At 34.4% G+C, this 27,008-nt stretch overlaps 2 protein-coding genes across 3 annotated transcripts; both read right to left on the bottom strand.

The window, feature by feature from the left end:
* Positions 1-198: 198 nt before the first annotated feature.
* Positions 199-10,217, bottom strand: LOC121727936 (juvenile hormone epoxide hydrolase-like). 2 transcript variants are annotated; one of them, XM_042116001.1, is made up of 9 exons: positions 10,162-10,217; positions 6,909-7,088; positions 4,688-4,827; positions 4,388-4,475; positions 2,497-2,661; positions 2,092-2,238; positions 1,753-1,954; positions 1,199-1,433; positions 199-535 (listed from the first exon to the last, which is right to left on the bottom strand). In XM_042116001.1, the coding sequence occupies exons 2-9, from the start codon at positions 7,086-7,088 to the stop codon at positions 307-309; spliced, it is 1,386 nt and encodes a 461-aa protein (XP_041971935.1). In that variant the 5' UTR covers positions 10,162-10,217; the 3' UTR covers positions 199-306. The 2 variants fall into 2 exon arrangements, with proteins under 2 accessions (XP_041971935.1, XP_041971934.1); XM_042116000.1 differs by lacking the exon at positions 10,162-10,217 and adding an exon at positions 8,156-8,259.
* A 4,825-nt stretch (positions 10,218-15,042) lies between these two features.
* Positions 15,043-18,607, bottom strand: LOC121727938. The gene is made up of 4 exons (XM_042116002.1): positions 18,488-18,607; positions 17,442-17,569; positions 16,032-16,219; positions 15,043-15,588 (listed from the first exon to the last, which is right to left on the bottom strand). The coding sequence occupies exons 1-4, from the start codon at positions 18,519-18,521 to the stop codon at positions 15,162-15,164; spliced, it is 777 nt and encodes a 258-aa protein (XP_041971936.1). The 5' UTR covers positions 18,522-18,607; the 3' UTR covers positions 15,043-15,161.
* Between the last annotated feature and the right edge of the window lie 8,401 nt (positions 18,608-27,008).

The raw sequence follows: 27,008 nt of genomic DNA, 5'->3' as shown, positions 1-27,008 counted from the left end.
GACACACAAAAAATCATGAAATCTTGAAGGATATGTACCCTTAATGGCCGCTAGGGGACCACTTAGCGTTAGGAGGCGGTTGGTGAAAACAGGCATGAAAACTCCATTTTTTTGTCAAAATAATTATTGTCTCATAAATAAAATTCGTAACATAAAAATGTAATATCATTAACTTATATTAAAACAACTTTAAAAAATATTATGTACAACCCACCACAATTATAGATGGTCTTTCACATTTAACTTTTGTGATTTAATGAAGAGAAAAACATCTAAGGAGCAATCAATGACATAAACATCGCACGATTACAATTCAGTCTTCTTATTCTTCTGGTGGTACTCTCTGAATTTTCCAACGGCCTTGATGACGTCACTGGAGAATAGTTCTGGCATTTCTAATGCCAAGAAGTGGCCGCCATCGTCGAGAACGGTGTCTCCGACTATGTTAGGATATTTGCCCTTCAACATCCACATTGGGAAGTATGTGAGCTCATATTTCGGTTGGATGAACCACGTTGGTACTGGAGTGGGAATCCTGTAAGGGTAATTAGTAGATTTTGTAAAAAGGCTAAAACTGCAGGTCTATGTCTATTAAAAGAACCCTCTAATATAGGCATAGAAGTCCTCACGGAGTCTTCTACTTCAAATTAAGCTATTTAATTATAGTGACCTATATCCATACTAATATTATAAGCGCGAAAGTGTGTCTGTCTGTCAGCTTGGTCGCTACGAATACTCATCCACAGAGGAAATTCGTGGCACCAACCCCAACCATATCGTTCAATTTATGAGCAGTATTGGGTTGGGGACGGTACTCTAACAGTCACAATAGATCCTTAAGGGTCGCAGTGGACCTGCCTTCAGGAAAAAGGGAAAAACAAAAAGTGTCTGTCCGTCTGTTACCTCTTGAGGCCTTAACCGCTGAACCGATTTTAAAATTTGGTATAGAGATACTATGAGTCCCGGGGAAGGATTAAGGATACTTGTTATCACGGAAAAATGTACGGTTACCGCGCGATTAACGAATTTTGGAGGAACAGAGTTGCGAGCGTCAGCCAGTAGTGTATCAAATAAAAGTAAGTCCTTGCTGATGCCGTGAATTATAATATTAGACCATCAAAATTCAACACGAAACGAATTCACCTTAGATGTATGTAAATGTAAATCTCTGTGAAAAAACGTGAAACAATGTACTCACTCGTCAAGGTTCATAGCAAAGTGTCTCTTCGTAAACATTTCAGCGTACAGTCTCATGGATGTGGTGATGGAATTGGTGGACCAGTAGATCATCACGTTGTCCATTAGCTGCTCCTTCGTGAACTTCTTCGTTAGTCCACCATCGGGCAGAGACTTGAAGTTGTAGTTGGTCCATGTGCTGAACTTCTCTAGGATATAGGCTGCTAGACCAGCGGGGCTGTCGGATAGACCGACACCTGAAATGCAAGTAGCCCTGAGCAACTGTACAATATACGCAAATTCTGAATGGCCTTCTGAAATCGTTGATTTAAAAAACTGTAGACGAAAACCCAACAAAACAACGATTCTCCAAGTTTTGTCCTTTGGTACATCCTAACACCTATAAGCCAGCTATTCAAATTAAGATATTAATAACGTCGAGTTTAACGTAATAAAAGTACAAAGAATAATTAAATTAACAAGGAGTGGCAGCCAGTCGAATCCTGTTAAATTGTAACCATTGACATTTTATATTAAGCTCATTTATAAGACAAAGAAACTTATAAGGATACCTACCCAACGTATCAGGCTTGGTAGCCTGTAGATGAAGGTATCCAGATTCCTCCAGCAGTCTTCCGTATACCGTCGACAGTGGGTAAACACGGTCCTGTACCTTCGACTCCATGATCAACGAAGGCCAGAACGAACCCAATACTCTCCAAACTGAAGATATGGTCGTCATCAAAAATGGCATGTTTGAGTGGTAACCAAGTATCTCCTGAAAATTAAGAACAACTCTTTTGATTTGGTAGAGTTTTGCTAAATATCAACAAATTCTTTGGACGGTATTGGCCTAACCTTGGAGAAAGCCTAACGTCCAAGACTACGCAATGGCAAAAAAAGAGTCCTACTTACATCAGGAAAGAAAGTTGCCATAACATTGGAGATGATCGCACCCCAGTCTCCACCTTGAATGTAATACTTCTTGTAGCCTAGCCGATGCATCAGGTTTCTGAACACTACCGCCACCTTATCGACTCCGAGGCCTGGTCGTACTGCTGGCTGCAAAAATTTTAACGTCTTTAGCCACACGAAAAAAATTATAACCATGGTTGGCATCGAATAGGCTTGGAGACTGCTCAAATCTGTTACAAAAATGCAAATTAATTTTGTGGCCAATTATAGTGAGACGACGATGCACAATTAGCATATTCAATAATTTATTTTTACTATAATCGCAGAATTTCCTCTCGATGAAGTCATGAGTAAGCATCAGGTAGAATAAGAATAGGAAACTTTATTGTAGACTAAAATACTTACACTAGAGAAGCCGTAGCCTGGTAGACTGGGTATGATGACTTCGATAGCGAAGTCCCTGTCCTTGCTGACTGAGGTGAGGAGGGGGATGACCTCGTAAAACTCCCGGACTGAGCCAGGCCAACCGTGCAAGAGCAGCATGGGCACTATTTCAACACCAGCAGGCACCTAATGGAATTTAGACGTAAATTGCTATACTATCGGGCATAACGCGTATAAAAGAAGCTAATAAAATATACAGTGCTTTGATAAACAACGTCATTAAGATTTTAGACTATAGATTTCCTGTAGACGTATAAATTCCTACTAGCTATTTGACCGACCTTTGCTCGGTATTTGATAAAACACGAATAAAATGACATTTTCTAAAAATAATAATAATAATAATCATCTTTATTGATAACAATATTATAGGTATAGGTAACCCTAGCCCTATATCTCATATCTTGGGATGGAAACTTCTCCTCTCGAAGAAGCTCCACTAGGGGTTGAGTTGTGTAATGGGTTGTGTGGCTATTAATTTTGTGTGTTAGTTTATATTTTAAGGTTTTGTTCGAGTGACTGGTAAAAATTAACAGGCAACTGTCAGTAGATTTTCTGTTGTAGTGTAGTCCATGGATAATAACCAATCATGTATAGTTGTTTTACATTGATGTTTGTTTTTATGTAGTATGTTTAGTTTTCTATTTATTCTGTTATACAAAAAGGGACCAGCAAAAGGTTGGAATCTAGTTGAAAATATTGTTTTAAATTTGGGAACATCGAAAGGTTTGGGGGTGCGTCTGTTGGTAAGAGTGACTACTTCTTGATCTATTAGGGGGTGTTGTTTCAGTGCAATATGTAGATAGTATAATAGACGTACGGTAAGAAGTTTTGAATCATTGTAAAGTTTAAAGGTAGGATGTCTGTAGGGAAGGCAATACATTACTTTAACCAAAGCTCTCTGAGACCTTTCAAGTGTTAGTAGATTAGTTTTGTGACCTCCCCCCCATACGTTTATACAGTATGTTAATAACGGTTTACATAGGGTATTATAGATAATTTTTAATAAGTGTTGACTAGCCGCATGCCTTATATTTCTAAATATAACTATCAATTTGCGAATTCTTTGTGATAAATCAATAATGTGCGGAGTGAAGGTAAGAAGGGAGTCCAGTTTGATGCCCAAGTATTTTATATTGGTCACTCTTTCCAATGTTTGGCAGCCACAGTTTATATCTAGTTTTGTGTCACAGTTATTTTTATGAACTACAAGAGTATGTTTTGATAGTGATGGCTGTGTTTTATTAGTTATAGAAAATGTAATAAATTTTGTTCTATCAGCATTCATTGTTAAAAGGTTAGCAGAGAGTTGTTCTTGAATAGAATTATATCCGATTTGAGCTTGTGTGAAGGTATCCTCCCAAGTACATCCACTGAATATTATAGCTGCATCATCTGCAAATGCCACTATTTTGCCATTAGGAAAGTGAGTATTTATTATATCATTAAGGTATACCAGAAATAGGGTGGGTCCTAACACACTTCCCTGTGGCACTCCATATTCACTGGAAATAGGGTCACTTATAACATCCTAACTGACTGTTGCCGGTCGGTCAGATAGCTTTGAAACAGTTTGAGTTGTTCATTACGAATTCCATATGATTCCAATTTGTTAAGTGATTCCTAGCTAGATCGATTTATCGCCCCCGAAACCCCCTATATACTAAATTTTATGAAAATCGTTGGAGCCGATTCCGAGATTCCAATTATATATAAGTATATACAAGAATTGCTCGTTTAAATATATAAGATTATAGTATACATAACACTGATCTTGTTCTTACTCCACTTTAGATCTAGTGCTCTAACAACTAGATTGGCCTATTACTGCTCTTATTGGATGATTACTCACCTCTGGTATGACCCTTATGAAGTGAATGTCCAAGCCTTGAATATTGGTTTTGAATTGAGGATACTTGTTTAAGAAATCTTGACGAGCGCTACAACAGAAATATTATAATGATTTAATATACACTAATCATGTGCGAAAACCTCTTTGTAAGGCATTGATGAGTAAAAAATTATGGTAAATTATCATGATTTTAATGATGAAGTAAAGTGCCCTGTCAAATATTTGGTAGTTATACAATATGATATGATTTTAATAATGAATTAATATGCTCAGTCAAATATTTGGTAGTTATTCATGTACCTAAATGGATATTCCTCAGCCCAGTATTTCAGCCAGCCTTCCAAACTCTTGCTGTTGAAGCCATACTCGAAGGCAATTCCCTCCAGAGGCGTAGCTAGCGGGTGTCGGTCTCTTAGTCGGTCTTTCAAGTCCTTGATCATCTGAACAATACATAGAAATAAAATATATTTTGATTACAGCTAGGGTATGTTATTCGAATCCTCGTTTTATTCGAATATTCGACGATTTTATTATTCGAATATTCGCCAAATTATTTTTCGAATAATTCGAATGGTAAAAATATTTTTTATTTTTGTTTAAAATGCTATCAAACATAAAATTAACATGGAATAAGAGCATAATTAAGTTTATTTCAGAAAAATTATATTATTTATGAATATTCTACATCTTTAATAATAATATTATAATATATAAATCTGTTTTTAGTCTAACTAATGAGTATAAGACCATTCATCGTCGCCGTTGACCATGTTTTAGAAACGTCTAATAAATTCATTTGCATGTTTTTTAGGCAAAATAACGATTTTGCCTAAAGACATGAAAATTAACATATTATAGACTCCTTTCAGTCATGGATTTCAGTATCGTCAGTAATGGTCGTTAACGATCTGTATCCATTGACTTCTTTCAAGCATAATCACATGAGAAAAGTAAAAGGTGCTACGATCGAAAACGGTTTACACTTTACAGCCTTTCTTTTATTGCCCAGCTGTAACCTAAAATAAAAATTTTTAAAGTGTTTAACGATAAAAATTAACTATGTCATTTGCAAAGATTTATGTTGATAAAAGTAAAAATTAGAATTGCTTACTTCGTAGTATTAACAAAAATTAAATTAAGAAATTTAAAAAAAACCCCGCCAAACAACTTTAAAAAGTAATGAAATAATATTTACTGCCTTTAAGTTCAAATAATTCCTAACTTGTGTAAAGTAATATTTTAGTCCATAATTGTTGTCAAAGTGTGTCGGGGGACCGCCAAGGAAACTACAACCTACAGGCTACAACCGCCAAGTCGCTGCACCTGATTATCTCGATTCAGTTCGCTGTGAACTGATCCTTAAACTATAATGTTATGTGAAATCAAACATCTACATATTTAGCGGTCCCCCGACACACCTTGACATCAATTATGGACTAAAATATTACTTTACACAAGTTACGAATTATTTGAACTTAAAGGCAGTAAATATTATTTCATTATTTTTTAAAGTTGTTTGGCGGGGTTTTTTTAAATTTCTTAATTTAATTTTATTTCATACTTTTTAATCTTGTGTTGGTTATAGTGCAGAATAATTTTTATCAACAGCATCATATTCTCATTATTACCATCTATTAATGTCCTTTTCGATGAGGCTGTTAATATTAACAGCAGGGGCTCATATGAGCCCAAATATGAAACCTCCACTTTAGGTTCATACGAAGCTCGGTTTATATAGAATCCAGGTGATGCTGCAGCAGCAGCATGTAAATATTTACTGTCTACCTACTTCTTACTGGTTGTCGCAATTTAAATGAGCCCAAACACGAAACCTCTGCTCTAAGTCGGCGAGGAGTTGGATATCCTATTGATTACCAGGTGATGCTGCAGTACCAGGTCAACTTTCCATTAATATGTGTATACGTATATTGTATATTCACAAATGTCATGAACTATAATGAAATGTAAAACCCATCAAACGACTACAAGTTGCTAACGGCCTTCCATGAACCAGATAAACCCTGATTGTCCAGCACTGAGCGGGCTGATGATGATGAATTATAGCTAAGAACACTCTCGATCATGCCAGCTTTCAAACAAAAAAAACTAGATCAAAATCGGTCCACCCGTTTGGATGCTACGATGCCACGGACAGATACACACACAGACAAACAGACAGACAGACAGACAGACAGACAGACACGTCAAACTTATAACACCCCTCTTTTTTGTCGGGGGTTAAAAATAGGTTGTACATGGTTGTACGAAGTTTTTTGTTACTTTTGTTCAGAGTTTTCAGCATTTTTCGAAAATTTTGAATTATTCGAAAACTTTTGTAAAATATTCGAATTATTCGAATAGTAAATTTGTGGAATAATAAAATTCCCTAATTACAGCCTTTAAATTAAGTAATAGTTTTTTGTGGCAACACTCGGATACTTAAAAAATATGAACAGTTCTTTGTTTTCAATATTATTGTAAGTCTCCGCTAATATGACATAACGTAAAAACAGTTACCCACCACTTGAGAAAATTGTACTTTGAAGGGCTTAATGCTAGTGTCTTGTCTGGTCTTCATCTGCTGAGGTCCCCACCATTCTTCCAGATCCAGTTCAGGCAGTGGCGGTGGACTTTTGATGAAAATATGGTATATTGGCACCGCGGCAACCACCAGCACTATCGCTATGAGTAAACGGCCCATCTGAAATAGTTTCTAAACTTAGTATGGGATTAGACGATCTTATGGGCATTCCTACCATCATAATATTATGTAAGCTAAAAATCATACGATGTAATATAATAACTCCCATACCGGTATCGGTGACGGTGGCCAGTTCCATTGAAAAAAGACCAGTTACACAGGAGCAATTTTATAGTGCCCAAGTGTATGCGCAGTACACAAGAGCACTCTCTATTCCTTTTACTCTCATAACCCAGTGGGACGGAAGACCAGCACGACTGGCGAGAGATCAGGCGCAGGACCGACTTTTTACATGCCCATCCGATGCATGGATCATGTTTCTTGTCAGACAATCAGGTTATAAGATTCATTGTCCTAACCAAACTTGGAAATAGCATGTTTCCAACGCGGGAATCAAACCCACGACCTCCGAGTCAAGCGAGCCACTCTCTTAACCACTAAACCACGGAGGCGTTTAATACTATGTAAGCAAAAATAATAATAATTTGTAATATTATGTTTCAAGCCCATCTTTCCAGACTGGATGTGACAAACCATGCGGCAGCCCGCTAAAGACGCTTTAGGTTAATTTGCTAATTTTAGGTGAAGTACTCATTTTGGTATGTTAAATTCTGCATAAGTGCTTTTAATATTTCAAGATGAATAGGTATTTTTCAAATGGTGCTTTAAATTTCATATTTTGCTATGAAGAAAACAAAATAAGGCAAGAGAAATTAGCAAAAAATCATCAAATACGTAATGTAAAATGCATATAAAATAATTTTATAGCAAAGTTGTAGGATATAATATTTCAATACTGCCAGTAATACTGCTGTTATCACATACTAGCTGTCCCGGCAAACGATGTTTTGCCATATAAATAATTTTGGTATGAAAAATAGATGTTGGCCGATTCTCAGACCTCAATATGCTCACAAAATTTCATGAGAATCGGTCAAGCCGTTTCGGAGGAGTACGGGAACGAACATTGCGACACGAGAATTTTATATATTATAAGATTTAATAAGTACTACAGCATGTATGAATGTAAGAGGTAATGTAAGTTCAGCGCTTAAAATGACCCTTACCTTACTTCGGAGCAGGACGGCTATCAAAATCACAGAGCACATTCTACGTAGACCGTAGTACTTGCAATATCACACCATCCTGCTCTTACTTTTGCAAATCAATACCATCCTTTGGTAGAGATCAAGAATGAACCACAAGGATATAGAATTTAAAAGTCGATATTAATACAATTGTGATCAGAATTACCCAGTATCTTATCAGTTATCACACACTATCATACACCGTGTCATATAATCCTGATTAAAACATTATTAAAATTAGTAACACTTATTTATTTAGCCAAGTAATTTTCTGTATCGCTTCTTTATAGAAACACCCACCAAAATGTATGGAATTGACATAACAAGAGTCAAAATATGCTTTATAGTATCGAACGCTAAAGTCAATTCGATACATTTCAATTATTGGCGATTCTATAAAAAATCAATAAAGAAAACGTCTTGGCCTAGCTCTGATTCTGAACGCACTCGCTTTGTGCATTTCCGTACATGTACGAGTCCGGTCAAATCGGTTTGCTACCGATCCGACAGGTACGATCTGCCTCCCCGTATATGGGGGACTGAAAAATATTTAAAAGCTAGATTTTTTAAAGATATTTATTAATAATTATTATAAACGCCTCTTTCTCTCTTACTCTTATTACTGTTGGAACACATTCTATGCTGTTTAACTAATTTAGATGAAATCTACCGTGAAAATAATTTAATACGGGGCAAGACACACAATACCTAGATTTTAGAATATTTTTGTGTTGTAACTTGTATCTCTTGGTAACACTACCACACACTACTTTGTTATTAAGATCTCATATAATCGACGCTTATCGTATTATTTAATATCTCATGTACTTTGTTACTTTTATACCTACCTATTTATGTTTATTTATTGTATCAAGTGGTTAAAGTTCAAATAAATCATCGACTTTACCTATCTGATTTTCTCGATTTTTCTACGATTTTGCTACTGTCATATAAATGCTACTTAAATCGATTGCCCGTCTTTTACCTAAATCCCTGTCTTTTAAGACGGGGATTTAGGTAGCATTTACGTTAAAATAACTCCAAGCCCATAGTAATACTATTATTACTTTGAATATATTTTATAGTATATTCATAGTAATAATAATAGTAATATTTTCTTCAAACAAACATTTAAGTACCAAATATTTATCTATCTTGTTCCTAATTACTAACATATAAAATAACTTTATAGTACCAACTGCTAATATAATATTTTGTAGTTTGTTTAATTTATAACCACACCTGTGAATAGGACTGTATCGCAGCATTGCACAAACCTCATTGGTTTTAATGCTGTTTAAATTTAGTTTAATAACTGTATGTCTAATTTGATAAATAAATAATAATAATAAAAAATAGTAGACTAAGGTCTAGAGATAGAGGTATTTTTTTTAAACTTTTCTGTAAGTATCTCTTTAAACTTTTGTAAACATTAATTCTTGTCACCCGTATCGTAAACTGATCAGTGATCACCCAACTAAACCAAAAACTCCTCTTGCTTCTTGTTATATTTTTTTGGTATGAGAGATTCGTTTGCCATTTAGTTCTTCTTTAAAACATAGCTGATGGAAAGTTCTTTACATACCATCTGTTTAATTTTTTTTAAACACCACCACTATGACAAAATGTTATTCACTTATTAATTATCTAAAAACTGGTAAAATTAGCCAGAATGTTTAGAAAACAAAGATCCTTCTGAATTATATTGAAAGTTGAAACCAATTTGAATTGACCACCACCACCTGCTAAATGGACGCTGTTAAGCATTCGTGTACTTGCTCAGAAAAATCACGTATATTTGAGTTATTTAAATGCAGTTATGTTTTTTAGATCATTTAGAAGAGGACTGCATTCAAAATTTAACAATTTTTTTTTCTGTAGGTTAGGACACGAATGCTTAACAGCGACCAAGTCTTCTAGTACTTATAGAGTCAAAAAACTTCAACGATATGTTTTGACAACACTGATAACCTTCACGGACTTACCTTACAGAGCTATACTCGCAATGACACACTCACACGGACTGAGCAATGTGATAACGACACGGTGTTTATCACTATCATCAAATTGATTCTGGCCAATTAGCAAAGACTATGTGTATGTTTATTGACGTTTAATTTTGTATAATGTTAAGGTGGCTTTCCGATGCTTACGGCAAGCGACCCTGGCCGATGAAAATTCAAATAAAATGCCACTTTATGACCTATACGTTTTATTTAGGTAGGGTTTCATTTTGCTCTACAACATAGGTTCTCAAACTTATTTTGTCTACTGTTCACTTTGAAAACAAATTATATCTTAGCGCCCCCATTGTTTCAATTTATTAAAATGCATCAGATGAAATAAATCACCCCCAAGCCTCTATACACAACGCCCCCATTTTTTTTCTGTGTCCCACACCCTTCAGACCTTCAGCGCCCTCTACACCACTGAAAAGCAGCGGTGGCATGGATCGCTAGACCAATGTTGGTAGAAAATGAAACCTATAGTCTAAACTCTAAACCTATAAGTCATTTTTGTCGATTGCGATCGCTTGCAGCAAGGATCGGAAAGCCACCTTTAGTTACTTGCCATTAGGTTTGCCAGACGTCAAATGACGCCCAAAGAGCTAAACACCGGGACACCACGATGGCGGCAGCTACCACTAACAACAAAACAGCTTTTACTTACCAAACAGAGTTACCAACTCGGTGACCGATTTATTGCGCTCTATCCATCTACGTACGTACTGGTAGTGTCATAATGTCCCAGTGAAATATAGCCCTAAAAGGTACTCCAGAGATTAGGGAATCCGTCGCCCAACAGTCAGTCTCGCCTGGTAGCCTTCAAAGCCTCTTGCACACTAGCATTTACGTGATACTTTCGGAGATATATCGAATTAAGCAAAGTCGGTTTTGTAAATCGTTCCGAAGAACACAGCTAAACTCTGAAATGAACTGTCACCAGTAGTATTTCCTGACCAATAAGACCTGCAAACCTTCAAAAAGAGAGCGTATTGTTGCGAGGAGCCATGGGCGACAGCAGTTGCTTTCCATCAGGTGACCCGTTTGCTCATTTGCCCTCTTATTTTATATAAAGAAAAAAAGAAACCGCTCCACAGCCGCGCCGCCGGAGGCGAGCGATGCGATGTTCTGCTGTGAAAGCATATGATGCTAACTGAGCCGCTACTGGCACTACTGTTACCACTCACCACCACACCAGTACCGAACCAAGCCGGTACTCGCTCTAGGTTAAGTAGTAACTAATTCGTCTTTCTCCTTAGCTTGGTAATCTGAACAAGCGGAGAAGTGTTGTCTTCTCGTCGGTCTCTACTCATAGTAGCCTCGGTGGTACTACAATAGCACGAGTGTGATTTGATAATTATCAAATTTATCTGTGCTAATAATTTGATTTGTTCAGGAAAGGTAACTGCTAACATCGCACCAGCAGTCAGCATAACAACATTAGAAACGGGAAAGAACGGACATACTGACAAACTTTAGTGCATTATTATTTTTTTACAAAAAATTAAAACCGACTTCCAAGGTAAAAACAAAAGTAATATTCTTAAAATAATCTAAAAATAATCAAATAATTCCTATTCCTTATTATAGTGCCGTCTTCAGACTTCGCCTAAACCTCAACTATTTCTGTACTCAATCTTCGTACTTTTGAAGTCGCTACCAGCCCGGAAAAGTTCTGAGATTCCTGACATAGAACTTATGCTAAGGTAAGCTGCCAGCTGGTACCGTACCGTACTGGGTATATGCCTGAAATACTTCAGAAAAAATCGAAATCACTATATATTTCCATACAACTTTTGAGGAGTTCCCTCGATTACTTATGGATCCCATCATCAAGTCACCACTTTTATGAACATGGTACCAAATTCGAGTCAAACCCTATATAACACAAAAATAATTTTGTAAATCGGACCACAAACGGCTGAGTAATCGTTGAACATACATTTAAAAAAAAGATACATACAGCCGAACGTATTACCTCCTCCTTTTTGGAAGTCGGTCAAAAATGGCGGATTTCCTTTGTCTAACTGACACTTTGTCTATTCTTTAGTAGAAAAAAACCGCTTCTATGGTGACCATGCTTGCTGCTGGGATCCAGTGATTACCAAACTAAAAAGTGTGAAAGCGTTCTGCGTAGATAACACAAAATATAAAGCCCCGAAAAGTAATAGAAATGCCGGAATAAGAAAATTACTCTACGAAAAAAAAGGTAGACACTCACCTTTTCACCAGACGGCTACAACGGCCGTACTGAGAGACATTTAATTATGATTAACCTTGAATTTAATGAAGAGTTTGACAGATAATGTATGTCCAAAAGAATTAATTACATTTAAGTAATTAATGTTCCCCTCTGAGTGCGCCAATATAACTTTTATATTTATATTCTTGTAAACCTAAGAAATCATTCTATAGGTTAGGTTAGGTTACGTATATCTTATTTTTACGGTTACATAATAATAAAATTATCATAATAATATATTATTATACTAGCATAAGGCAGCAAGATAGTCATAACTCAAAACCCTATCGTACTCATAGAAATCGTGTTTGTCAATTTGTAATAATAAAGTGTCGTTGATCTAAGTCTGTGGTTGTTGCTCCTCTCACGGTTTTTACTATAATTATTAAGTAGTAATTACTTGTTAAAGTTATATTTTAATTATCTTTTACTTCCGTGGTTTGTTGCGCCATTTTAGTTCATTAAAATATGTGAATGTTTAGTTAACTCGGAAACCTTAATTAAGAGTACTTATTTTTAGCGTTAATGATTTTAGTAACATGTGTATTATTTACCTCTACATTATTTTAATTAGATTTTCCTCAAATAACGTCAAAAAATAAGAAAATGTAAGAGAGAATATTTTAGAACTTAGGTGATTTGGATAAATAACGAAATTCTAGTTTATCTAAATACAACAAATAAGACAATATATTGTTACGTGCTAGGGTTCGAGGATTTGGAGAGAAAGACCTGGTGATTCTCTTGAAGACTTTATTAACACTGCACTAAACACTAGGTCACAACACTTAGCACTAAGTCCAAACACTCATCACTAGGTCCAATCACTAAGCACTATCACTGTCCTAGGTCGTAGCCAAGTCGCAGGTTTCACTGGTTCACTCACTATTAATCACTTGTTGTCACTCCGAAATCGCCTTGATGATAGCTTGAAACGAACTGACTCCCGGGCCTGTCTGTGGTTCTTTTTATATGGCGAGACGAATTCCAGAAAGTTCCCGATTCACGTAAACAAGTAAACAACCGTGGGAACTTTCTAGGAGGCTCGGGCATGTACCACAATAAAACTGCCGTCCTTACGATAAGTGCAGTAAGTTGAATTAATTTTGGACCTTATGGACTCAGTCATAAGGTCTAAATTAAAACACGTAAACACGCTAACAAATAAACGGTAAACACGTAAACAAACATTGGACCTTTCTAGAAGGTTCGAGTATGTACTTGCGCACCTCATGCCATCTAGTATTGAGTAGGGGATTTATGTTGCCTGTGCTCCCTCGGTAAGCTTCGCTGGTTTGTCGCTAGATGGCACCACGTGTCCGTATACCATGTACCGTAACAATATAATTAATACAACACTTTCAGCAGTAATTTTAAAACAAAATTAAAACACAATATGTTGAGATATTATAATTTAATATTGTTAATAATTAACAAAAATATTATTAAATAAAAGTACTTATACAAAACGTTAAATTTTAAGCGCCCTATAAAATTTTAGAATCATTAAATTGAAAACAACAATTGCTATTTCCAATTAACCGAATTCAATCTGTTTTAACTTTTAACCAAGAGTTAATTTAATAAAACACGACAACGGACACATTTTCATTGTACCCAATATACTAAATAAATTTATTACACTAAGGGCCTGTTGCTCCACTTTCTGATAAAGTGCCGAATAGGCTATACACAACATTTTTGACAGATTCTCCTTACTTCGTCTGTCAAGTTAAGTGGTAGGTTTTGGCACTTATCAGGAAGTGGTGAGTAATTACTACAGAGAAATTGATTCGTAGGCAGAAGACGAACCTACACGATTTAGGGCGAAGCCAAACGAGCGTAATTTGTGAGTCGTGAGCCGCAGAATTTCTGCCGGGCAGAATTTTTTTCATGCAAATCACGACTCACAAAATTACGCTCGTGTGAATCAAACAGGACTTTGGTATGAAACTGAATGCAGCAGAATTCTGCTCGGCAGAATTTCTGCGACTCAACTCACAAATTACGCTCGTTTGGCTTCGCCCAGGTTAGTAGCATTATGTCAAACACACCTGACAGACCACGATTTGACCACGATCAATATTGAGTTGACATAAAACGTCCAAATAACGTAGGTCTGCCATCTACCTATAAATCAATTTCTACGATGGTATATGGTGACAGCTGAAACTAAAAGTTTTTATTCGTGGCAACATTACAGTATTTTTCAGTACATTTTGTGTCAAACGTAGTAATTAACGTTATAAATGATAATGCATTGAATTGTATTTGTTTATGTGCTACCTCATATGACATACTCGTATATGTTGCATTGTAACAAACAATGCAAGGCAAAAATTATGGTCGTATATTTATAATACAAAGGACATGTAAAATATTAAGTAGAATGATATTATAATATAACTAAATATAATGTAGACTTAGCGCTTATCACTTGTCTCTTATATAATAATATGGCACAGTTATTTTAAAACACTTTTCTAGAGTTGAGGCTGTAGTTTCTTTAACACGGATCCTAATATCATTGGCATGGCACTAAAATACTTTCACCATCCTTATTCCAATTAAGGTAGAAAAGCTTTAAACCAACTGTAATTTCTACAAAATAAACAAGAGCAGACTCCTAAATTACAACAAATTTTTAAACAGGAACTTTAAGTTCTACCACAGAATAGATAATAGTACGTTCTACTGAATAATCCAGAGTCAACTCTGAAACTATCGCAACTTCATACAGTTACTTTTCTTTATCCGATTTATCTTTACAATTCTTCTCGTCTTCTTTGCTAGCCGGTGCAATCATCAGCAGGTTATTACCGTTTCTTTCTCCAGTAACATTCCGTAGTGGCATCTGTCGCCATCTCGGGAGAAAATATGGGCCCCTCAACATCTTCAAATGGTCTTTTCCAAACAAATATTCTTTTGACGGCAGTCTTTGGTATTTCCTAAATACTTCCTCGTTTTCTTCGTTTCCGTATCTGATGAAATCACTCTCCTGGAGTGGTCTTTTCAACTCATCATCGTACGGTCTTTTCTGGCGAAGACGCCTGGATGTTGGGCTCAACGGTAGCTCGCATTTTATAGCCAACCCCGAGTTTTCTTTGTTGGTCAACAGACCGTGATTTTTCTGCCATTCTAATACCTCGCAGAGTAGACCGATGTACCTGAAAAGAGGTGAGAATTAAAAGTGATCGTAATCACAATGTAACTAAGACAAAATAAAATTACAAACACGAGGCGATTACTGGAATTTAAAAAATAAAATTACCATGTATAGTAATCATAGGGCTTTGTTGCAGAGTATTATGTTTTTAAATATGACTAATCGTTGTAAAGTGAATAATCCTACAAGGCTACTGTCCACTAGAGATAAGTCAATTTATTACGATAAAGTCACAAAAATATCATTTTATTCAAATAAAGTTTGCACTCAATTGCATAAAGTTCACCATAATATAATTAACACAGCACATAACATAACCAAAAAAACTAAGAAGTTTCTTGAAATACATTATTGAGGTATTTAAGGCTTTTGGTGTCTTTTGATTACAATATTATCAACAATTTACATCTATGACAAGTCCCAGGGGCTATTTACTAGACCTACCTGATAGCCATCCTCAAGATCTCATTTTTAGACAGCTTCTTATCCGGTGGATGTGTCGGCACCAGTCGTCGGAGCTCTGCGAATGCCCCGCTGACGTTCTGCTGGCGCCAACGCTCGCGACAGTTGGTGAACATCTTCCGGGGTGGACGAAGGATGCAAGAATTCACCGGTATATCGTCAGGTAGGCTCTGGAATGTACTTTGAATTTAAATGATGCGTCTGCTTAAGAAGGTATACTTGGACGTGAGTTTCCGTAAAAGAAAACATTTCTAAGTATATAACAATAGAACGTGGATTAGGCTACTTGACCTCATTTTTTTCTTCATGCTAATCGCTTCATAATCATTCATTATTACAAAAAAATTAATGTTTTAATATTTTACACAGTAAAAACCCATAAAAATGTTAATTGAAAAATATGCCTTATAAATGGCGCCGAAAACACTGTCCGCCATAGTGTGACGTCATACGTTTTGTATTTTAAGCTCTCTTTATTGAAGTGCCCAAAAATTATAAAACAATTAAAAAAGAAATTAGAAATCATTTGTAATGTTGAAAACTTTTGGAGAAAAGTTTTGGCCATTTCATTTCCCGTCTACAATAAATGGAGATAATTTATAAAATTGATGTTTTATTTGAATTATTCAAGAAAATATATTTTACAAATCTTTCTAGGCTTATTTTTATTATTTATGAACAAATAAACTTACAACGAGCGCGATAAATAAAAGATATTAAATTACGAATAGAATGACGTCACATCCAATTCGGAAGTACCGCAAAAGCGTTTTCGTCAGTACAAATCCTATTTTCATAAAATCATATTTTCAAATCGACTTTATTTATCAATCATAAGCTTTTATTTGATGATAAGGGTGAAATACGGTTTCCTAGGCCAAGTTCTACTAGAAATATGTATTTGTTCAATGAAATTGAATATAGGTCAAGTAGCCTATTCTGCCTCTTGGGTTGGAATTTTTGTTTTTTAGATTTAATGCGTGATTAATAATTTTTGTCAATAATAATGATTTAATTAGGCGAAATTAAAAGGAGACCATGTTTATTTTACGGCTACAATTAATGAAATAAACTTTGCAGTAAACAGTGTCTTCTGGAGTAAAATATGTTCAATATACATATAACACTTCATCCTATACTTCGATCGCGGATTCTTGGAAATGCTATTGTATTCTATTGTTGTCGCGATCACCGGTACTCTTAATATGGGGCTTGAAGGATTAGTGCCAAGCTTTCATTTGAATTGAGCAAGACACGAAGATGAGCATTAGACATGAACAATCAATTCATAAGATTGTTACGTTCGAACAAACAAACTCTTCAGCTGTTGATGATTACTTTAAATTAGACAACTTACAGTATTTTATTTTAATGCCACAAATCTTAACTTACCGATAAATTTCTAGATGTGAGTCGATCATCATCACTGTCAGGTAGACAAAGATCATCACTGAGCATCTCGCTGTCAGGTTCCTCATCGGAACACGATTCCTGGTCTGACGCCATTGGGTTTTGATAGCCTGTCATAATTAAATTTACAACATTATTAACTATACGGCTAGCTTTTGGTCTACAGGCCTATTTTACGAAACTTTACCGGGCTGAAAATTATACAATGTATAAAACATATTTAAATAGCATACAAATATTGACAGAATCCATACAGTAGTTTTTGCGTGAAGAAATAATTAGGACTATAATATTATATAATATAATCTTTCGTGCTTAGAATATTAGTTTTAAAACAAATATTTTTGTTAAATATCGCAGTGATGGAACGACTTTTTTGGCATTGAGAAGTAACTTGTTACTTTTTTATAACTTTCTAACTTTTATACCATGTACTTCGCGGTCAACATTTAGTTGTCCAACCATAATTCGCTAATTTACAAAATTTAATGACCCATGCCATTACATTATCTCACTACACTATTTAAAATAAAATAATAATCGTTATGATTCCAACAAAGCATTTGACTGTACTGACAAATTTAGTTCATTCCAAGAAGTGACTAAATTGTAGCGGATATGCATTATCAACGGGATGTGCTATGTTTAACGTCACCATTTGTGACAATTTCTATTTATAAATTAATTATTTTAATAGTGTATAACTTAGGAATCTCACTGTTTTGGAGTGCTTCAAGGACTCATGCTCTAACACATTTTCTTATTTACCTGTAGAGTTGATTGATTTTATTCCTTGCATAATTATTCATTAAATTATTACTTTTTCGTATGCTCATAAAAATGTTCTAATTAATTAAAGTTATTTTTATTTTCTACACATAATATATTCCTATCTATTTATTTACTTTCGAGGGCTAATCACAAACATTCAATTTCTGAGGAAATAAAAAGGATATATTTAAGGGACTACTTGGCTGACAATATATTTATTAAGTGCTCTATCGTAATTTCTTTTTTTTAATACGAACCTTCACTTCCTGTAAAATTAGTAATGGTTGGCATAAAGATTTTTGTTCACCACTTAAATTAGAAGCACACAATCATCACCAATGCACTAACAGCTATTGTGATCCTTTGTTCACAACGTACAGAGAGCGACTGATGAAAATTCATAGATTATTCCAAATTCAAATAGGGGTGGTAAAACTGGGATCCGATTGGCCAGTTGTTTTCGTGGAGCAACCAATCACGGCACAGGGCGGGGTGATCCGGGATTCTGAATTTCCACAATAAATAAACATTAGCTGCATTGGAGAGATAACTGATGGATGGTAGAGTCGGCAAAAGGTTAAAATATAATTTATAAGGAAATGTTACAATGATTAAAGTTCCTTATTATTATTACATTCCTTTCAAAAGTATAAGCATCATATCGTATAGTGAGTTGGTTTAGCGGCAGGGTAGAGGCTAGAGCCTGTCGCGATTGTACCTATATTCCGCGTACCCCGTGGCTCTGACAAAAGCCTAAAAGCAGGAACACCGTTGGGGTTTAAGTGGGTATGCCCGGGCGCGGTCTCCACAGCCCACATACTCCGGTGGCCCTCCCCAGACTGCTGAAACGCATTTTCCTAACGGAAAAAGGCTAGAGGCTAGAGCCTACAATATTTAATGTAATGGCGCATACGGCTTGTCTATTATAGACTATGTTAGACTTACGAACATCTGATGTGGTATGAGAACCAACACCAAGACAGTTGCTTCTAGTGCAGAATTCTGCACTGTTTTTAATTAGGTTCCGGTTATTCGTCCCAGAAGTAAAAAGTGTCCTTGTGTTGCTACCACTACCTATGTTTGCGGAAAGGGAAGTCGTTACAACTGATTAACAGCTGTAAGTGTGATGGTTGACCACGGGTGATTAGGGTATAAAAAGTGTCTTCGTTTTTATAGATAACTGGAAAACAATGATTGTCTAATGCCCTATTTCTAAAATCTAATAGACGATGTCAATTTCTAAAATCTTTAGGCTTTCCGATAGTACGGGAGCCCTAGAACACTATTATATTATTTTACAAGTACAAATTAGTATTTTTCTAAGTATTACTGTTTATCTGGTTAAGAGTTAAGTGGCATTTTGTTGGAATTTTTATCGGTAGCGATCGCTTGTAAGTTGCGGCAAAGATCGTAGTATGGAAGCCCTAGAACATTTTTTTTTTATTACTATCAAGCTAATTTTTTGTGAGTAGCTTCATTTTGATAAGACAAACAACATTTTTATTTGCGAAAAATCTCACAAAAGTAATAAATAGTATTTCATTCTTTGAATCGATGGTCTTAAATTATGTGACTATTAATCTATCAATATACAAGTATTTTTTAACAAAAAAGTTAAACCGACTTCCAAAGTAAAAACAATATTCTTAAAAATATTATGATCTAAAAAGTATGAAATAATTCTTATTCTTCATTAGCACCTTGTTCGAAATTCGAGTAAACCTCAACTTTCATTCGTTTGAAATCGGTACTAGCCGAACTGAGATACTTGACATAGAACTTAGCCAGTACTGACTTAAAAAAATGAAAAGTGAGAACAGAATTGGTTGAGGTTTAGTCGAATTTCGAACAAGGCGCTAATGAAGAATAAGAATCATTTCATACTTTCTAAATCATATTTTTAAGAATATTGTAAAAACAATATTCTTAAAAATATGATTTAGAAAGTAAGGTAAAAACCTTGAAAGTCGGTTTAAATTTTTTGTTAAAAAATAATTATTTTACTCTTTTTAGGTATCTACAAGACAAGACTTCATGCATAAATAACCACTACTATGTTACTGTAATACGGAATTGTGGTAAATGCTTGCAGTTATCTAAGCGATTCTGCAATTTCCAAACTTTTATCTTTAAGGGTTCCGGAGTTCAGCTGTTAAGTGCCGTAGGATCAAGACACCTTTGTCTGAAATTTCACTTATTACAAATAAGTGAAATTTCAGACAAAGGTAATACGTTTACGTTTAAGTTACTAGAAACAACTTCTTAACCGCCATTTCACAAGGATTCTGGATTTGCCTCGACTGTTCATAGATCCCATCATCAGATAACCACTTTCGTAATTGTTATACAAAATATAGCTATATAATATATCCTATACAACAACACAATAATTTTAAAAATCGGTCTGCAAACAGCGAAATAATCATCAAAAACATCAGCTTCAATGCAAAATGGCCGCGCCATGCCGACTGTATGGGCGCCGCAGACTCGATCGCACAAAAAGTCTGTCGTCTGTGATCTCCCAAAAAGTAATAATAATTGGGTCATAAATCATAATGTGAAATCCCATGGTAAAATTAGGGTTATGATGATGATGATTAATCAAATTGATAATATATTGGCTTATGCTTTCAGTTGTTAATACAACGCCAAAATCCCCGAACCTGTATCTATAAGGTTTCAAAAGTTCTGCTTGATACCTTCGGATCCAGGGTTTAACCTGATGCGAAATATTATTTTTGGTTTGCTTTTTGGTAGCAACATCGAATGTTTCAGAAAAAATCAAAACCACTATATTATATTTATAACCATACTAATTTCAAGGAATCCCCTCGATTCCTCATAGATCCCATCATCAGATCACCCACCACTTTTGTGAACATGGTACCAAATTCGAGCTAAACCCTATACAACACAAAAGGAATTTTAAAAATCGAATCATAAACGGCTGAGTAATCGTTGAACATACAAAAAAAAAGATACAAGTGATACAGCCGAACGTATCACCTCCTCCTTTTTGGAAGTCGGTTAAAAATGGGAAATAATAAAACGAGCGAATAAAAAATTACTTTGCGACTGATGATGAACATACTGTTTTAATAACATGAGCGGTATTAATTTGACTAAGCGAAAAATAAACTAAACTAACGACTAATATTGATTTATAATAAATCCAGAACGAGCTTACAAAATGTGGATTGCGATTAATCTATTTCAGATATTAAAATTCTATCCGAGCGAGTAGAATAGTTTGCTTAAAAACGAGGGAACGGGGAACCTATGCCCGATTTTCCCCAGAGTTCAATCAGTGATAAAAACACTTGTAAAATTTTCAACAACTTAAATTTGTGATAGACTATCTTTGTGTTGGATTTATTATTGATAAATTTTAACTTTAGTGTTTTCCTAACTTTGCTTTATACAGTTGTTGTCTTTAACATTGTTGAATATTGAATATTGTAAGTTAACTTTGTTAGCTGGTTTTATTTGGCGACAGATATTAGCTCGCTCAAATATTATTATGGAGCTGCTCATTTTGAATTTTAAGTCCCTAACTCAAATAAAGAATTTGTAAGTTGCTGTTCTGTTAATTTCTCGTCACTCACAGTCAGTCGCTCAAATAGTAATTCTATAACCCAAATTTAGTAACGTTGACACTTAAAACTGTAAATTACAGTCACTCGATTAAATACTACCCTTAAAAAATCAGCTCGTTAGAGTTCCGCTATAGGGTTTGGTTGACTACTAAACCCTAATACGGAACCCTAACAAGCTGATTTTTTGTATATTGATAGGTTAACAGTTATATAATTTAAGAGTAACATTGTCCTACAAATAGAACAATCCATATTTTAGAACCATCAAGTCAAAGTATGAAATCCTTTCTATTTCTGTTAGCTACCACTTTCAAGATTTTATAAAAATGTTTTTTATATTTTACAAAAATATAAAAATGTTGTTCGTCTTATCAAAATGAAGCTACTCACAAAAAATTAGCTTGATAGTAATAAAAAAAAATGTTCTAGGTCTTCCATACTATCTTTGCCGCAACTTACAAGCGATCGCTACCGAATTCCAACAAAATGCCACTTAGCTCTTAACCAGATAAACAGTAATACTTAGAAAAATACTAATTTGTACTTGTAACATAATATAATATACTTATATATAATATAGAAAATCAAATCAAGGACAGGTTATGTACATTTTATTCTAAGCAAACTCAATAATATTATTAAAACCAACCTGTTTCGAGAGTCCCTAAGGTACAATAATAAACACAAGGCAAAAAGAGCCAAACCAATAACAATATTTTATAATCTATATTCTAGGCTAGCGACACATTATCGCCATAAAAACGCCTTGCGTCGGCTTTTCAGTTGTTGTTAAATAAAGTATTTATTTGGACATTAAATTATACATATAAAAAATATATAAATTATATAAATAAATAAAATATAAATAATAAATAAAATATATTTTTATTCAAAATGGGTATCATGATACACTTTTTGAAAGTCGAACGAAGAAACTACGTTGCCTACCACCGGTTCGGGAACTACCCCGCCGAGAAGAACCGGCGTAAGAAACTCGCACGGGGCCATCTTTTGCAAAAAAAAAATGGAAAATTACAATGTTATGGCTTACAGCTATGTAACAAAATTAAAAGAAAAGTAACCTGCATGGAGCCACCCTATTCCCAAGATGTGCTGTCCTCGAAGAAATCATTGACTTTATAATACGCTTTAGCACACAAACGTTCTTTAACTGCTTTTTTAAATTTGTTTAAAGGTAGATTTTGAACATTTTCTGGGATTTTATTGTATAGGCGTATACATTGGCCTTTAAAGGATTTGCTTATTTTGGCTAGTCTGAACATTGGTATTGCTAACTTGTTCTTATTTCTAGTATTTACATTATGATTATCACTTTTCTTTTTGAAAATATTTATGTTCTTTCTAACATATAAGAGATTTTCCAAAATGTATTGAGATGTGACGGTCAGAATTCTTATTTCTTTAAATTTTTCTCTTAGAGATTCCAAAGACGACATCTTATAAATAGAACGAATAGCTCGCTTCTGCAGCACAAATATTGTATTAATGTCCGCCGCGTTTCCCCACAAGAGGATGCCGTAAGACATTATGCTATGAAAGTAGCTAAAGTAAACTAATCGCGCGGTCTCTACATCAGAGATTTCACGAATTTTTTTAACAGCATATGCTGCAGAACTAAGCTTATCTGCCAGTTTCGCAATATGTGGACCCCATTGTAACTTACAATCCAGCATTATGCCTAGGAATACGGTGGTGTCTACTAAATTCATTTTCTCATCATTTAATAGTACATTGGTTTGTACTTGCCTAACATTTGGCAAGATAAATTTTAAACATTTTGTTTTATTAGAGTTCAAAAGTAAATTATTAGCATTAAACCAATGTACTATTTTTGAGAGAGCACTATTTACCTCGTCATAATTAAATTGTCGCCTCTTCACATTAAAAATTAGTGAAGTGTCATCAGCAAAAAGTACTATCTCATGCTTATCTTTAACAAGATAAGGTAAATCATTTATATAGATGAGAAAAAGAAAAGGCCCTAAAATGGACCCTTGTGGCACACCTAGTTTTATTTTGGTTCCATTAGACCTTATGGAGTTAACTTCCACCCTCTGCGTTCTATTTGTAAGGTAAGATTTTAGAAGTTTAAGTGCCGTGCCCCTTACACCATAATGGTGTAGTTTTATCTTATCAGAGTATCATACTCCACACAGTCAAATGCTTTAGAGAGATCGCAGAAAATACCAAGTGCATCCTGCGACTCCTCCCAAGCTTCAAAAATACTACACAGAAGACTAATGCCTGCATCTGTTGTAGACCGACCTTTAGTAAAACCAAATTGATTATTATGTAATAAATTATTTGAGTTAAAATGAGCAAGTAATTGATTTAGAATTATTTTTTCAAAGATTTTACTTAAAGTCGGCAATATGAATATTGGTCTATAGTTGGCTGGGTCTGATTTTTTCCCAGCTTTAAATAGAGGCATCACCTTGCTGTGCTTCATTAAGTCTGGGAACACACCACTTTCGATACAATTATTAAAAACTAAAGCTAGGTAAGGGGCAATGATGTCAATTACTGATTTTATAATTTTTGTGGACATACCCCAGAGATCAGTGGTACTTTTAATATTGATTGATTTGAAAGTCTTGATAATATCTCTGGAGTCAATATCTCTAAAAATAAAATTGACATCACATTCCTTGACATGTTCTCTAAGTATTTTTTCTGCAACTGTAGGTGATGAATTTAAGTTCTTTGTAGTTGAGATTGGAATGTCTGCAAAAAACTTCTCAAAGACTGTCGCAACCTCAAGATCAGAATTGATTTTTTTATTATTAATTAAAAGTTCAAATTTAGAGTTACGACAGGCGACTTTTCCAGTCTCATCCGCAATTATTTTCCAGGTGGTTTTCACTTTATTTTTAGAGTCTCTAATTTTCTCTTTAATTTGAAGTGCCTTCGCTGATTGACAGGCCTTTTTAAACGTTTTTGAGTATTTCTTGACGTACAATTTAAAAGCTTCACTCCGGTTTATAGTTTTCTCGTTATACAAATCATATAATTTTTGTCTACTTACAATAATACCTGCAGTTGCCCATTTTTTGAAATTATTTCTTTTATTATTCAAACTGACCGTTTTAGAAGTAAATACAGCGTTATATTGCTGATTTACTCTATTGAATAAATTGTTAAACGCTTTATCTGGATCATTTGATACATTCAACTTCTCAAAACTTGATGATAATTTACTTCTAAATTTCTCAATACGTTTTGTATTTATAGGTATATATTCAATTTTTTCTTTTAAATTAGTATCACAATTTATATTAAATGAAGCTAGCTGTCCACAGTGATCAGAGCTTAATACATTAATTATTTCCTTCCTATAGGGAGTTATGTTGGTGAAAATATTATCTATGCAAGTCGCAGTTGTATCACAAATTCTTGTCGGCTCGTTGAATAAATTAATAAGGTTATACGATTTGAACAATGATGTGAATCTAACAGTGGTGGAGTTTAAGTCTAGTAAATTAATATTGAAATCACCACATACTATAATCTTTTTGTTAGATGCACACACTTTTGTTAACACTTGCTCCATTATTTGTTCAAAAGAATCATATAAGCCGGATGGAGGTCTGTATACGCTTACAATAATAAGGTGGCTCAGCTCGATACAGGCTAACTTAGCAATTCGTTCAGTTGACAGTCTAACAATATCCTTACGTTCTTTAAATTTAAGTTTTTTCTTAATCAATATTAAGGAGCCACCCCTAATAGCATTCTCTCGACTGAACGAACTTGCTAGCTGATGATCAGAATAATTAAATGACAATTCATAATTTTTTAACCAATGTTCTGATACACACAAAATGTCAATGTTACATTCATTTAAAAATAACTCAATTTCTAATTCTTTTCCTATTTTTCCCTGTAAGTTCTGATGCACCAAGTTTATATTAAAATTACAATTTTGTCTAGAAATCTTACTAGGTTGTTGGTGGTAGGCATTAGTATTATTATTTTTGTTTAATAATATACTGCTAGAGTGTGCCTCTGTTGTCCTAGAATCTAATTTAAATTATTTGGAACATATTCCAAGCTCTCAGTTATATATTGATTAGAATAAGAACACTGCTCAATAAAAGCAGTGGTCGGCTTAGCCAATTTTTTGGCTTGTCTTAAAACTATAAAATTGTATAGCCATTTAGCTAAATGTCGAGTTAAAAAATTAGATAAATACTTATCATATGTCAAATTACCTAATCTAGAATTGAAAATATTATTAATGTCCACCACATCTATTTGTGGTAAGGTATTACTTAATACCAAACAATTTTGATTTGTTGCACTACATAGTAGGCTGTTCAGCTTAAACCTAATATAATTTTCCTTACTCTCGTATAGAACAAGAACATGCATTCAATTTGGTAGTCATACCTGTTCGAGCGGTTTCTTACAGAAAATACAACAGTGATCGAAATTTGTAAAAAAACATTAGAATAGGTTGTTTATAGTTGTTTCTAAAATAATATATATTATAATATACAGTCCCTTACGTAGTACGTCAATTTAAATATTTAAACTACTCAACAAAATTTCTGTATCAGCAAAAACAGTAATTCAATGGGAAATCTATATTATAATGTATAGATTTAAATCTGGGCGAGATCACAAGTACTTAAGAGTTGAATTGTTGTCATAATTAAAGACGTGAGTGGAATAATCAAGTAAGTAAAACATTGCGTTTTTTGCAGAAATGGAAGTGGTAGAAAAGTTTGTAACTTTGTTCAAAATATATAAGGGAAAAAATGGTTAATTGTTCGCATGCTATAAAATGTTGGTTATTGTGTTCTACCACTCACGTCTTCTAATTTACTTTGAAGTAGCTGAAGAAAAATATTGTTTTTTGTTGGTTAGTGAAACGAGTTAGCCCTTACATCATAAAACTGCTTAGATATTGGTCTGTGATGTCTGTGAAAAGATATAAATAAGTACAGATGTTCTAACAATATTAAATTAAGTATATCAAAAACGCATTTTAAAATAACATAATATAATATTATATAATACCAATAATAATTGTTTAACGATTATAACACTGTTGTACTACTGCTAGTCTGCCTCGTGTAGTGTATGTACACTCAGCTTTACAAAGCTGTGATAACGCACAATCAAGAATTCTAAACTCAGTCGACTTTATTATCAAGAA

The sequence above is a fragment of the Aricia agestis genome, chromosome 6, assembly GCF_905147365.1.
Source record: "Aricia agestis chromosome 6, ilAriAges1.1, whole genome shotgun sequence".
NCBI classification, from domain to species: domain Eukaryota; kingdom Metazoa; phylum Arthropoda; class Insecta; order Lepidoptera; family Lycaenidae; genus Aricia; species Aricia agestis.
The sequence above is the reverse complement of the archived record's forward strand: the minus strand, read 5'-3'. Positions and strand labels throughout refer to the sequence as shown.